This window comes from Nycticebus coucang, chromosome 11 (genome assembly GCF_027406575.1).
Source record: "Nycticebus coucang isolate mNycCou1 chromosome 11, mNycCou1.pri, whole genome shotgun sequence".
Lineage (NCBI taxonomy): Eukaryota > Metazoa > Chordata > Mammalia > Primates > Lorisidae > Nycticebus > Nycticebus coucang.
In genome coordinates this window covers 104,519,298-104,534,555 of record NC_069790.1, presented here as the reverse complement: position 1 = coordinate 104,534,555, position 15,258 = coordinate 104,519,298, and the positions used below count along the sequence as shown (strand labels likewise).

Sequence of the window (15,258 nt, the reverse complement as noted above, 5' to 3'; positions counted from 1 at the left end):
AATCGACCACATCCTAGGCCACAAATCTAAGCTCAGCAAATTTAAGAAAACAGAAATTATTCCTTGCATCTTCTCAAACCATCATGAAATAAAAGTTGAACTCAATAACAACAGGAACCTGCACACCCATACAAAATCATGAAAGCTAAACAACCTCATGCTGAAGGATAGATGGGTTATAAACAAGATTAAGAAGAAAATCACCAAATTTTTGGAACAAAACAACAATCAAGACACGAATTACCAGAACCTCTGGAATACTGCAAAGGCAGTCCAAAGAGGGAAATTTATAGCACTGCAAGCCGTCCACAAGAAAACAGAAGGAGAGGAAGTTACTAACTTAATGGGACATCTCAAGCAACTGGAGAAGGAAGAACACTTCAACCCCAAACCCAGCAGAAGAAAAGAAATAATCAAAATCAGAGCAGAATAAAATGAAATTGAAAACAAAAGAATTATACAACAGATCAATAAATCCAAAAGTTGGTTTTTTGAAAAGATCAATAAAATAAATAAACCTTTGGCCAACCTAACAAGGAAAAAAAGAGTAAAATCTCTAATTTCATCAATCAGAAATGGTAACGATGAAATAACAACAGACCCCTCAGAAATTCAAAAAGTCTTTAACAAGTATTACAAGAAACTCTACTCTCAAAAATATGAAAATCTGAAAGAAATCGACCAATACCTGGAAGTATGCCACCTACCAAGACTTAGCCAGAATGAAGTGGAAGTGTTGAACAGGCCTATATCAAGTTCTGAAAGAGCATCAACTATACAAAATCTCCATAAAAGAAAAGCCCAGGACCAGATGGCTTTACATCAGAATTCTACCAAACCTTTAAAGAAGAACTAGTACCTATACTACTAAACCTCTTCCAAAACATACAAAAAGAAGGAATATTACCCAGCACATTCTACGAAGCAAACATCACCTTGATCCCCAAACCTGGGAAAAACCGAAAAAGAAAAGAAAATTACAGACCAATATCACTAATCAATATTGATGCTAAAATACTCAATAAGATCCTAACAAACAGAATCCAACAACACATCAAAAAAATTATACACCATGACCAAGTGGGATATATCCCAGGGTCACAAGGCTGCTTCAATATACGTAAATCTATAAATGTAATTCAGCACATAAACAAACTAAAAAATAAGGACCGTATGATTCTTTCTATTGATACAGAAAAATCTTTTGATAATAACCAGCATCCCTTCATGATCAGAACACTTAAGAAAATTGGAATAGAAGGGACATTTCTTAAACTAATAGAAGCCATCTACAGCAAACCCACAGCAAATATCGTATTGAATGGAGTTAAATTGAAATCATTTCAACTAAGATCAGGAACCAGGCAAGGTTGCCCATTGTCTCCATTGCTCTTTAATATTGTAATAGAAGTCCATTGCAATTAGTGAAGAAAAGACGATCAAGGGTATCCACATAGGGTCAGAAGAGATTAAACTTTCACTCTTCGCAGATGATATGATCGTATATCTGGAAAACACTAGGGATTCTACTACAAAACCTTTAGAAGTAACCAAGGAATACAGCAATGTCTCAAGGTACAAAATCAACACCCATAAATCTGTAGACTTTATATATACCAACAATAACCAAGCTGAAAAAACAGTCAAGGACTCTATTCCTTTCACAGTAGTGCCAAAGAAGATGAAATATTTGGGAGTATACCTAACAAAGGATGTGAAAGATCTCTCCAAAGAGAACTATGAAACTCTAAGAAAAGAAATAGCTGAAGATGTTAACAAATGGAAAAACATACCATGCTCATGGCTGGGAAGAATCAACATTGTTAATATGTCTGTACTACCCAAAGCAATATATAATTTTAATGCAATTCCTATTACAGCTCTATTGTCATATTTTAAAGATCTTGAAAAAATACTTTGTTTTATATGGAATAGAAAAAAACCTCAAATAGCCAAAACATTACTCAGCAATAAAAACACAGCAGGAGGAATCACGCTACCAGACCTGAGACTGCACTATAAATCGATAGTGATCAAAACAGCATGGTACTGGCACAAAAACAGAAAAGTAGATGTCTGGAACAGAATAGAGAACCAAGAGATGAATCCAGCTACTTACCGTTATTTGATCTCTGACAAGCCAATTAAAAACATTCAGTGGGGAAAAGATTCCCTATTTAACAAATGGTGTTGGGTTAACTGGCTGGCAACCTGTAGAAGATTGAAACTGAACCTACACCTTTCACCATTAACTAAGATAGACTCTCACTGGATAAAAGATTTAAACTTAAGACATGAAACTATAAAAATATTTGAAGTAAGTGCAGGGAAAACTCTTGAAGGAATCGGCCTGGGTGAATATTTTATGACGAGGACTCCCCAGGCAATTGAAGCAGTACCAAAAATACATTACTGGGGCCTGATCAAATTAAAAAGCTTCTGCATAGCCAAGAACATAGTGAGTAAAGCAAGCAGACAGCCTTCAGAATGGGAGAAAATATTTGCAGGTTATACCTCTGACAAAGGTCTAATAACCAGAATCCACAGAGAACTCAAATGTATTAGCAAGAAAAGAACACATGATCCCATCTCAGGGTGGGCAATGGACTTGAAGAGAAAATTCTCTAAAGAAGACAGACGCACGATCTACAAGCACATGAAAAAAAGGTCATCATCCTTAATCATCAGAGAAATGCAAATCAAAACTACTTTGAGATATCACCTAACCCCAGTAAGAGTAGCCACGTAACAAAATCCCCAAACCAGATATGTTGGCGTGGATGTGGAGAAAAGGGCACACTTCTACACTGCTGGTGGGAATGCACACTAATACGTTTCTTCTCGAAGGATGTTTGGAGAATATTTAGCGACCTAAAAATAGACCTGCCATTCGATCCTATAATTCCTTTACTAGGTTTATAACCAAAAGACCAAAAATCACAATATAACAAAGACATCTGCACCAGAATGTTTGTTGCAGCCCAATTCATAATTGCTAAGTCATGGAAGAAGCCCAAGTGCCCATCGACCCACGAATGGACTAGCAAATTGTGGTACATGTATACCATGGAATATTATGCAGCCTTAAAGAAAGATGGAGACTTTACCTCTTTCATGTTTACATGGATGGAGCTGGAACATATTCTTCTTAGCAAAGTATCTCAGGAATGGAAGAAAAAGTATCCAATGCACTCAGCCCTACTATGAAGCTAAATTATAGCTTTCACATGAAGGCTATAATCCAACTATAGCACAAGACTACGAGGAAAGGGCTAAGGAAGGGGAAGGGAGGGGGGAGGTTAAGGTGGATGGAGGGTAATGGGTGGGGCAATACCTACGGTGCATCTTAGAATGGGTACAGGCGAAACTTACTAAAGGCAGAATACAAATGTCTACATACAATAACTAAGAAAATGCCATGAAGGCTATGTTGAACAGTTTCATGAGAATATTTCAGATTGTATATGAAACCAGCACATTGTACCCCTTGATTGTACTAATGTACACAGCTATGATTTAACAATAAAAAAATAGTATAATGATGAATATTCTATTACATACTTTAAGACTTAGCAATACTTAGCATACTTTTCCATGACTTAGCAATTATACTTTAGTAAAGCATAAAATATTCAAAATAATGATGTGCTTAAAAATATATATATATATACTATTTAAATATAGAGTAGGACCTCTGTAAGATAACCATCCAAAGGAATGTAACAAACTAGTCAACATACTCTACTGATACCTACATGTGGTACATGTCCAGTCTATGAAAATTAGGTCAAGTGAAGGAGCTGGTCCATTTAGGGAGGTGATAACTATGGAGGTCCTACTGTATATGTGTCAATCTATAAATTAAATATATTATTTCTATAGTTACAAAATCACCATATATACATACATACATATAGTAAAAGTGTGAAAACAGGCAGGAAAAAAGACACAGAATAATCTCAAAGTAATAATTACCTCTGGAATACAGAAAGAAAAGGAACTGAGTACGAATTCATATGCTCAAGGGCCCCAAGGGGGTGGTGATGGTTTACATCTGTAATCCTAGTACTCTGGGAGGCCACGGCAGTGGATTGCTTGAGCTCAGGAGCTCGAGAGCAGCCTGAGCAAGAGCAAGGCACACCCCACCCCCATTTCTATTAAAAATAGAAAAAACTAGCTGGGCAAGCATGGTGAACATGCATGTAGTCCCAACCACTATGGAGGCTGAAGCAAGAGGATCACTCAAGCCCAAGAGTTTGAGGTTGCTGTGAGCTATGATGCCACAGCACTCTACCAGGGGCAACAAAGTGAGACTATCTCAAAAAAAAAAAAGAATTCATGCACTCAAAATGGGCTGCAATTGACCTATGGTATTTTATTTTTTATATAAAAGAGAATCTTAAACAAAATGAAAGAATATTAAGATTTATTAATCTAGTGGGACGTACATGAGGTAACAGATATATTGATTTCTGAAATATAAATGTAATATTCATTTTATGATATTGTATTTATAAGTTTATTTTAAATAATTAAATAATAATCTTGGCCTTGCTTTATTTTTACATTTAGAAATACTTGAACTATTAATTCTATTCTGTCTCCTTTGCGTACATTCTTCAACTGTACTTACAATCAAAATAAAAATCAACAAAGATATTTAATAAGAGCAAATCCAAGGATACCTAGGAAATAAGTTTCATAAAATGCCAAAGGTGCACAAAGTGAGCACATTACCTTTTAAGCAACAGCAACAACAAAAGAAATAAAATGCCAAAGGTGGTTCTGACCTAAGGGCAGAGGTAACTGAAAAAGAGTCATTATTATGGAGAATTAGATCACCATTTTAGGTATGGGAGTTCTAAAGGAGGAAACTTTACCTACTCTTGTATTTGGAAACAGCTCCCAACCCAGGTACAGAGAATTCTTTAAATATAAGACTCCAAAGTCTTAAGATACGTATTAAGTCTCAGAACAAGACTTCACAAAATAAAATGTATATCAAAAAACAGCGGCAAAAAGAAAAATCAATTAATTTGTGTTCTCTTTACGTTTTATTCCTTAACTTATGCTTATATCAAAAAGAAAAGAAGTAAGCAGTCCAGTTTCATTACAGTCATATTCACAGCAATCCCAGCAGCAGCATGAATAAAATGAATAAAGAAGCCACAAATGAAGTGCCTTTGTAGCCTGGGAGTAATTGTTCAGTATAAATGTTCCAAGGGCAGTTTGCCAAATAAAAAGACGTGCTAAGAATCCAAAAGTTTAAACTAACATTTTTCTATACTGATCAACATTTTTCCACATTTCTCCCATCCTTCTAAGTTATAGTTGAATTACTACATCTAAATTAGACATTAGTTTCTGTGTACATTACAAAATACTATATGACTCATGAGAATAATAAGAGAAAGGTTTACAAAACAGATTTCCTACATATTTGGAGTAGGAACAGCATGAGGCCAGGCTCCACCAAGAAGGATTGTGGTTGAACCTGGACCACTCACTCAACCTTCATTGGTTCAGTTTCTATACCTGAATGATTTTTATAATAATACCTGAGTAATCAGAGTGTAATTGGTTTTTAATAAATTTATTAGCATGAGTTTCCCTTTATATAAATTGCCTGTTCATATTTTGCCTTTTATTCCACTGGCTTGTTTTATTGATTTATAGAGGTTCTTTATAATATATTCTGGATACTTAACCTCCATCAGATAAATGCCAATCTTTCCATGTATGTGGACTCTTCTGTGAATTGCTCATTATTTTCTCAGTTCTTTATTATGCCATTTCTTTTCTTCAATAATATGTAGAAAAGCTAAGGGATGCCAATCATTTTTCTGTTGATGGGTTACTTGCTTTTGCCAATCTGTGCCTTGACTTTGCATTTTCTAAGTATGTGTTTGATTTTTAAATTAGATGATGCATACATGTACGTAATCTATACAACTTTTATGATACCTTAAATAATCTGATCATAAATTTACATATAATGGATATAAATATCAACAATTAAAATGGTAATCACAATAGTATCTGCCATAACTACCTCATAGGAGTATTGTATCAGTTAAGTGATATAATCTATTTTGCAAGGTATAACTTACAAACTATGATAGAAAATACCTCATAGATTTTAATTTTTAATAGTTTTAAACTTTTTACACAACTTTTGTAATAAGGATATGTGCTCACTGTACAGAAAGTGGAAAAAAAAAGAAAAGAACAGGGAGGAGAAGAGAACTCGGCAAGGTTTCATGTTCCTTCGGACTCTGAGAATCCTGTAATTCTGCGTATAGCTCTACCCAAAAAGTTAAGATCAAAAAATTCTCCCAAGCAAGAATATATAAATCCTTCATTGCAGAACAGTTGACACCTTACAAGCCTTTTTAAAATTTTGAAAGATGATGCTGTAGTATAAAGAATGAAATTTTAAGAATGAAATGTCTTCCTATTCAAGCAGTGCTAAAGAGAAAGGAAACCGAAAACTTATTTCTGAGGACCTTAATTTTGAGTTCCTCTGAAAGGTTTCCTGGGGAAATATAGAAGTTGTCTTTTTGGATCCTCAAGTCTTCCACATACAGTTTGGAATATTTGCCTTCCGGAATGCTGAGCTGGGCCAGGCATGACAGCTCACGCCTGTCATCCCAGCACTTTAAGAGGCCGAGGTGGGAGGACTGCTTAAGGACAGGAGTTGGTGAGCAACATTGCAAGAACCTATCTCTACAAAAAGTACAATCTTAGCTACTTAAAATCTTAACTACTCAGGAGGCTGAGGCAGGAGGATCACTTCAGCCCAGGAGTTTGAGGCTGCTGTGAGCAATGAGATGCTACTGCACTCCTGCTGGGCAACAGAGCAAGACTCTGTCCCAAACACACACAAAGAATACTGAACTAATTTAGATTGCCTTTCCAAGGCACCTTCTTTGTTCTAAGTCATGGTGAAAATCAATGAAAAGAAATGCCTTTCATACCCTTATGAGCCTTAAATGTTTGTAAGAACGGCCTCACATTAAACCTATTCTATTCAAACACACAGACCTTAGAAGAAGTATGCTTTCTAGTAATTCATTACTGTGAAGTTACCCATTATGTGCTTCACAATGCGATTCACCAAGTTTTTCTTTTAAACAAACTCTTTTGTAGCATCATAAATAAAGTTTTATGTATAAACCAAAAAAAAAAAAAAGAAAAGAAAATCCCTCATAGAAAAGTCACCCACAACTCCACTTCTAAATAGGACATACGAAAAACTTATTCACAATCAAAATTCTCAATTAATAATAACCTGAAAGTTCTCAGGAATTATCTCCCATCACCCAATGGGAGATCCATTCTACACAAAGATTCCACATTGGAACTTCCTCCATAAAAGTGTCGGTTCTGACTGATTACACCTTTAATCTTACTGTTTCACAAGATGAGAGCTTTATGAGCCTATGTAAATTCCCTGCTGAAAATGGCTATCACTTTCTAGGCTGGCTTGCAGAGCAGTTCACAAGTAGATTCTTAGAACTGTCCTTTATTATAGTATATTTCATCGGCCCCATACTTTTATATGTATTTAGTAACATTTTGTGCAGTTCGCAGAATAATTTACATCTTCCTCATTTACACAATTCCCTTTAACAATGTGATCCGGATTAATACAGTCCTGAAGACTGGAATTGCAATAACTTAAAAAGATCACAGTACATAATTTGAAGAAAGTCAAATTGTTATATTTGGCTTCCAAAGATAACTTAAATCATAAAATAGTGCATAGTGTGGTAAGCAGAATAATGGTTCCCCAAAAACAGCCATGTCCTGATCCCAGAGCCGTGTCCCTTTACATGGCAAAGGAGAGTACAGATGTGATTAAGGTTAAGAACCCTGAGATGGAAAAGTAACCAATAGCCTGAATTATCCAGGTGGAATTAATCCAATCACATTCACCCCTAAGAGGAGGAGACAGAAGAGTGAGTCAGAGAGATGGAAGATGAGAAGGACGTGACCCAGCTGTGCTTGGTTTCCACGATGGAGGAAGCTGAATCCCCTGAAGGGGCAAGTCTGAGGCACCATACTCTCCTAGATCTTTGCATCCAGACTCAAAATATATCCTCACACGGCCAAAGCTTAAAGACAACCCAATAGTGTATTAGCCCCAAAGAAGAAAAGATGAGTTTGCGGATATAACCTCAAAGTGTACCTCATGTATGAGTGTGTAAGTGCATGTAGATGTAGGTCCATTGGGAGGAAAGCAGCCACTGGAAGATGAGACAGGAATTGGGACATAGGACAGAGGTCACACATACAAAAGCTCTCTAGGACCAGACATGACATGTAATCCATGGAACAGCTGGGTAAAAGCTAATAGGAGAAATAGAGATTATTGCAAAAAGGAAAGCACATACTCTTATCAAAAAAAAAACACTCAAACTCAACTTTAGAAAAACAGTATTGAAAAAAAAAAAGAAAGAAAAACAGTATTGGTCAAATAAAACACACCTACAGCTGGAACAAGCAGGCAGGCCAGGTTCAGCTGCCAGTTTTCAACCCTGATAACGCACAGGCCCAATCAATCGTCATATATTGTATTTGCTCTGAAGGCTGAGAAGGGCTCGTGCCAGCCTCCAAGGCACATGCGTCAGGCCCTCTAAGCCCAGCCCCCAGAGGCTTGGCCAGGTCTTTGCCTAGGAACAGCAGCATACTAAAAAGTTTAGTGCCTGGAAAATTAAATACTTACTACTTGAGCTTCCAGCAAGAGAATATTGAGAGGTATCAAGGAATTTCCGGGGAGTAGGAAGGTTTGTGACATCAATCAGAGGAACAGGAGAAGCATCTTTCACAAGGGAGCTGAAGGAGAAAAGACACAATAGTTATCAGCTTTTCCAAAACCAACTGAAGTCCCACAACATGTCCAGCCCTTATCACTTTCCATATGTCATAAGCCTTCTCTTTACATTCTGACTTCAAATAATTACCAAGCATATTTCCAATAAATAAGTGACTCTCACGGACAAGAGTATAAAGATGCATTCTAAGGGTTCCAAGCTCATAAACCTTTATGTTCTCATTTCAATGTAATATATAAAAAAATAATGTAAAAGTATACCATGTATCATCTGGATCAGGGGTCCTCAAACTTTTTAAACAGGGGGCCAGTTCACTGTCTCTCAGACCGTTGGAGGGCTGGACTATAGTTAAAAAAAAAAAACTATGAACAAATTCCTATGCACACTGCACATATCTTATTTTAAAGTAAAAAAACAAAACAGGAACAAATACAATCACACCGCCTCATGTGGCCCATGGGCCGCAGTGTGAGGACCCCTGAATTCTGGATGATAGCTTTATAATAAAACTTATGCCAAGCAATTTCTCTATCCTCCTTTTATTAGTATTAAAGATTAATTTAATAGCAAAGATCAAATGGCATCTTGTCATGATAACTGAATAAAGGCTTACTAGCTAAACCGTTTAAACTTGTGTTTTTCAAACTGGAGTTTCTGACATATTCTCGGAGTTAACTATATTTGGTTTTCTTGTTAAAAGTCTCATAAATTTTATCAAGTTGAGAATCATCACACTAAAACTTGATTTAAGGAATCTCAAACAGTTTAATTCAGAATGTGACTACCCATTTCACCTTTCTGCAAATGCTCTACCACTGAACTATACCCGCATCCCCATTTCACCGTTTTCAAAAAGCCTAGCCCCTCATCTTAATAACTTCAGAATCTCCAAAACAAACATATTAATTTTAAATTATACAAAAATTGTAAGAAACAAATTTTAGAGGTGACTCCCATTTACAAGCATCTGCAAGTGCAAGAACATAGGCAATGCCGAGGCAGATAAAACCAGTGCCCTACCCCCAAGAAACTGAATCATAGCCATGCTGTAGCTACAACAGAGGGCTAGTCTAAGTCAAGTCCCAAAGGTAGAGAGATCAAAGCCATAATTCTTACCTCTTTCCAGTCCTGAAATATATCATCAGGAGCAGAGGCTACACAGAGAAGTGATCTCAAAGTGTGAGCAGGGAAGAGACCAAACCCACAGGCAGGATCTCTCTGAATGAGACGGAAGGGTGCGCGTCATTGTGAACATCATCTGCCCTGCCCTACAGGGGTTCATCCCTCTCTCACTCATTTTAACACCAAAGTATATGTGTGTACTTTTAAACTACTAAAAAATAAACACATTCTTTCAGAAAAGTTTAAAAAACAAACTGTGTCAAAGAGCAAAATTATCATTTAAGGTATTATTATTTTGTTAATATGTGCTAATGAGGATGGACCATTTCCCTAGGCCTTTGGGATCACTAGAATGTCATTAATTTCTCCCTTTTACTTATTACAGGGAAAGGGAAAAACATGCTTAAATAATTCTTGAGCATCCATTGTGTGCTTGGCCTGGCACTCAGCGCTGAGAATCACCAAGTTATGACTAAGATACGATCTAAACCAAACTCACTATATTCCAATCGTTACAATCACTTACAGACTAATGTGAAACTCAAGTATAAGATAGTAAAGTAACAGACATAGCATTTACCAGGAATTGAACTGGCAATTTTCCAAGGACTCTTTTCCACCAATATAAGGCTGTAAGTTCCAAATTGCCTGAACTATATTGAGAAAATCCCACCGAGTCTTCAAATCCAATGATATGTCATAATGGTTTAACTATTTATAAAATCAATTGGATCACAGATTTATCCATTCTTTTATGATGACTTTTGTACTCTTATTTTTTCCCCTCAACTACCTCATCCTCTTTAACCTGCATTTAACCCACAATTACAAACTCAGCTCCGCAGACCTCCCTTTAGCCCCTGGATACACACGCCCAAAGAGATTTGAGGTTAATAGTGCTGCTACTGAGTAATTAAGGAAAAGTTAATTTCAGCATTAAAAGACAGGAAAAATATACAACGTATTTTATAAATATTTAAGTATTTCTGTAACAAAATGGAGGAATTATTTTTAAAACAGAGATAAAGGTATTAATTAGTAGGAAAATTCAGGCTGATAGCTGGAATACTGCCCGCCAACTCTAATAATAAAGCAGCACAGTTAATACAGATGTGTGCACACTGATGTGTGCACGAGTATGTGTAATAGTACATGTGCGCATCTGTAATAGTACACACCTCTGTAAACACAGATGTGCATATGATTCACTTTCAGTTAAAACCTTCAATTATTTTCTCAGTGTTAATCTAAAATCCTATCTTGGTTAAATATAGGGTGATAAATGGCTTGTCATTTCATCTTTGAAAAACATAGCCTACTGATTTTATTACCAGAGCCAGAAGGGCCCTCGAACTCCACCAATAAACTTTTAGAAAGTCAACTTACTGCAAAACTATTTTCATACACTCATCTCTCTAAGATTTTCCCTTAGACTTAAATTTTCTACTTTGTGAACACTAACCCAAAGGCAAGTAACTCTGGAAATGACTTCAGTTTTTCTCTTGTTCTTTCAGGAAAGGACTTGGTCTCAAAAGTTCCAGAAAAAGGGGGCACGCCCACTCATTTAGTGACCACCACCATGAAGCCTGGCAGAAAGACAGAAAGAAAGCCTGGCGTACTACAGACTATCACATTTCCACAGAATGGACCTCAGCTTTCATTTCAGAAGAGAGAAAAGGCCTCTTCTCACTATTAATTAATTAATAACTTCAAAGGTTTTCAAATCTCTCAGAGAAAGTATTTTTGAAAAAATACAAAATCAAACATGAGACTGTTCTTTTGAAATTTATAATTAATATGATACTCTGACCTAAATTATTTTGAAAGAAATATTGATAGTTGTTTTTCTTTTTAAATACATGATTACAAAATCCATTCAGAATCATTCATACCTAAGGTCAAAAGACAGCTGATGTCACTAAATTGCTCCTAGTTGTCTCCCCTCAACTTACTAATTGCATATTGTGACAGAATGTGTTTTGCTGTTTGATACCAACATGGTGGAAGACAGGAAAACCACTAAGCAAATTAAACTACACCAAAAACAAGCAATAACCACTGCCACCATAACTCCAAGGATTTTCTAGCCATTAACCAACCATCCAACTTGGATCTGTGTCTAAATGTGTTTGATTTCAAATTTTCAAGACATGAAAACAGTTCAGTTTTGGTTGGGGTTTTTTTGGTGGGTTTCTTATTTTTATTTTTGTAAGAAGAGGGGTTAGAAACGCTGACCTGTTAAACATTTGCTTTTTAATTAGAACATATTTCTGTTCCTTCACTTAATAATAAATGGCTCCAACCATGTCCAAAGATTTATAGCAGCAGCTCTTTTGACTGATTTTATTATCAAACTAAAATCTGACAGGGGTGAGTTGAACTTTAAGCTGCAAATCTGGTAACTGATACATTCACTTCCATGCCCAGAACAGATGGCACAGTACCTGTCAAAGAGCAAATGCTCATAAAATTTTGTTAAATCAAACTGAGCTGAGAAATATCTGTCAAAGATAATATGCCCTTAGTAAGAAAATTTAACTGTATAATGAAACAGGAATGGCTGACATAGTAATTCTCTACAGTTCTAAAATGTGACTGAACATACAGAAAGAGTAATTAACGATTTAGAGGGTATAAAAGTTAAAAAAAAAGTCATAGTTTCAAATGACAGACCAAGGATAAAGACATAGTAATAAAAAATAAGGTGAAGCTAAAAATTAAAAATCTAAGCAAAGAGCAGGGGGAAAAGCAAGAAAGAATTGAAAATTTAAAAAAAAAAGCATGTAAACAAAAAAATCATTAAAAGACAAAACAGTTATGGAGCAAATAATTTATGAGACCTCCCTTTATACCAAATTTTCTTCTCCATAAGCTCGGGGGTGTCCAAGAACGCCCAAGGAGCCAAGATCAAATTAAGTATTAACCAGGATGCATGAGTAAGTAAAAAGATTAACTATTTTCTAAATAAAACTTATTGATGCTAACTGATGGTAAAGATATTAAGTTCTTCTCTGAATATATGAAGAAAATAAAAATAATCCATTAACATCATTTTGGTGTAATGTCTTCCAAAACATTTTACAGAAAGAAGTCTCAGTCTGTCTATTAGAGTACACCCTGACCACTGCACAAATACACCCCCCGCACACAAAAAAGCATACATGATCCTTGTTCAACATTCCGTGATCATTCCATGTAAAGTTTTGGATTCTACTATATTATTCAACAGTATAACACAACATATTCTCATTTACTTACAAAAAAATTCAAAAGCATCATCAATAATAGTATTAAATTAATACACGCTCACGAGGCACAGAAGAAAGGACACTTACCCGCTAACCCCCCAACACTTCCGTTTCCATAGGTGACGCTTCTTATCATGTTTTGACATTATCTGTCCAAATATTTTCTACATACACACAAATATTTATGTCTAAAGGATTTTTATTTAAATTTCTATCCTTTCAATCTCTAATAGTTTTATACTATATATGCTTTTTTTCAACTTTGCTTTCGGGACCAAACAATACATCAAGGAAACACTGTTCTCACTGAAGTTCTGGAATTACATGGTATAGACAGATGCGCCATACTTCTCCTGATGAACATGCAAGTTACACAGATCTTGTTGTCCTTAACAATAATGTCCTAATTAACATCCTGTTACATTTATGAACTGGTGCTATTCTTATAAGATGTAGACCAAGGAATGAAATCCCCTATTCAAAAAATACGCAATTTTCTAGTTTTCTGAAAAGGTACAGTGATTATTGCACCACCAAGAGAAAGCTACTCATTTCCCCCGACCCCGTCAGCATAGCATGCTATTGAAGTCTTTCATTTTGATAATTTTATGATAAAAAAATTGCATTTAATTTTTCAAATTTGTATTTCTCTAATTACTCATATTGAACAATCTGCCTGTTTGTTACCCATTTGCATTTTTTAAATCTATGAATGACCTGTCTATATCCCGTTTTTGTTAATAATCTTAAGAATATTTTCATACACTGAACATTAAAGCTTTATTTGATATATGTATTACATTTTCTCAGTCTGCTTTATTCTTTTGACTGCATTTTACTAAAGGTAAGTTTTTAGTTTTTAAATAGCTAAATCATTTAATACTTTTCTTTATGACTTCTGATATGCTTGGAAAAGACTGCTAACACCATCTTCTATTTTTTCTAATGCTAATAAAGTTTTATCATGTGATGTTTAAATCTAGCTTAACTTTTTGTAATACAGTAACAGGTAGTCATCTAAATTCATTCTTTTTAAATTCACTAAATAGTTTTCATCCCTATTTCTGAACTCTACTTTGTCCTGCGATCTGATTTTCAATTTGCATGTCTGTGCTATTTTGATTAAAGTAGCCTAACAGGGTGGCACCTGTGACTCAGCGAGTAGGGCGCCGGCCCCACATGCCGAGGGTGGCGGGTTCAAACCCAGCCCCGGTCAAACTGCAACAACAACAACAAAAAAAAAAAAAATAGCCGGGCGTTGTGGCGGGCGCCTGTAGTCCCAGCTACTAGGGAGGCTGAGGCAAGAGAATCGCGGAAGCCCAGGAGTTAGAGGTTGCTGTGAGCCGTGTGACGCCACGGCACTCTACCCGAGGGCGGTACAGTGAGACTCTGTCTCTACAAAAAAAAAAAAAAAAAAAACCCAGCCCTGGCCAAACTGCAACAAGAGAATAGCCAGGTGTTGCAGCGGGAACCTGTAGTCCCAGCTATTGGGAGGCTGCGGCAAGAGAATCACCTAAGCCCAGGAGCTGGAGGTTGCTGTGAGCTGTGTGACACCATCGCACTCTACCCTACCCAAGGGTGATAAAGTGAGGCTCTGTCGCTACAAAAAAATAATAAAAATAAAAAAATAAAGTAGCCTAATAATATACTATCACATAAGAAAAGTCCCAGGCAAAACTTCCTGACTCAATTTTTTCAAAATAGCTGTTACACATTTATTCTTCCATGTAAAGTTCAAATTTGACAATTTCAAAAATTTCACCTAGAATTTAACTAGAACTGACATATTTACGAGCTAAGAACATGAACCGTCTCAGCATTTTTTTCTTTCCTTTGGATAAAAAATTTTTTCATGTAGGCATGTGTTTTTCTTTAGTGAATTCTACTGATCGCCTATTTTCTACTTCAAAAACATCTGGTCTTCTTTCCCTGTGTGGTATGTGCCTTCATGTGATTTCCTGTGTTTTCTCCTGCAGTAGAAATTCGTTGTTTGTTGGGTATGTGCCTGGTTTTGGTCACCAACCATCTGAACGGTCTTTGTATTTGGAGGG

At 36.0% G+C, this 15,258-nt stretch overlaps 1 protein-coding gene across 2 annotated transcripts in view; it reads right to left on the bottom strand.

The window, feature by feature from the left end:
• EXOC4 (exocyst complex component 4) overlaps positions 1–15,258 on the bottom strand; it is an 849,353-nt gene that overhangs the window by 773,960 nt on the left and 60,135 nt on the right. For both annotated transcript variants that reach the window (XM_053608803.1, XM_053608804.1), the window contains exon 5: positions 8,729–8,838. In XM_053608803.1, coding sequence (XP_053464778.1) covers positions 8,729–8,838 — 110 coding nt within the window. The remainder of the gene's footprint in view (positions 1–8,728; positions 8,839–15,258) is intronic.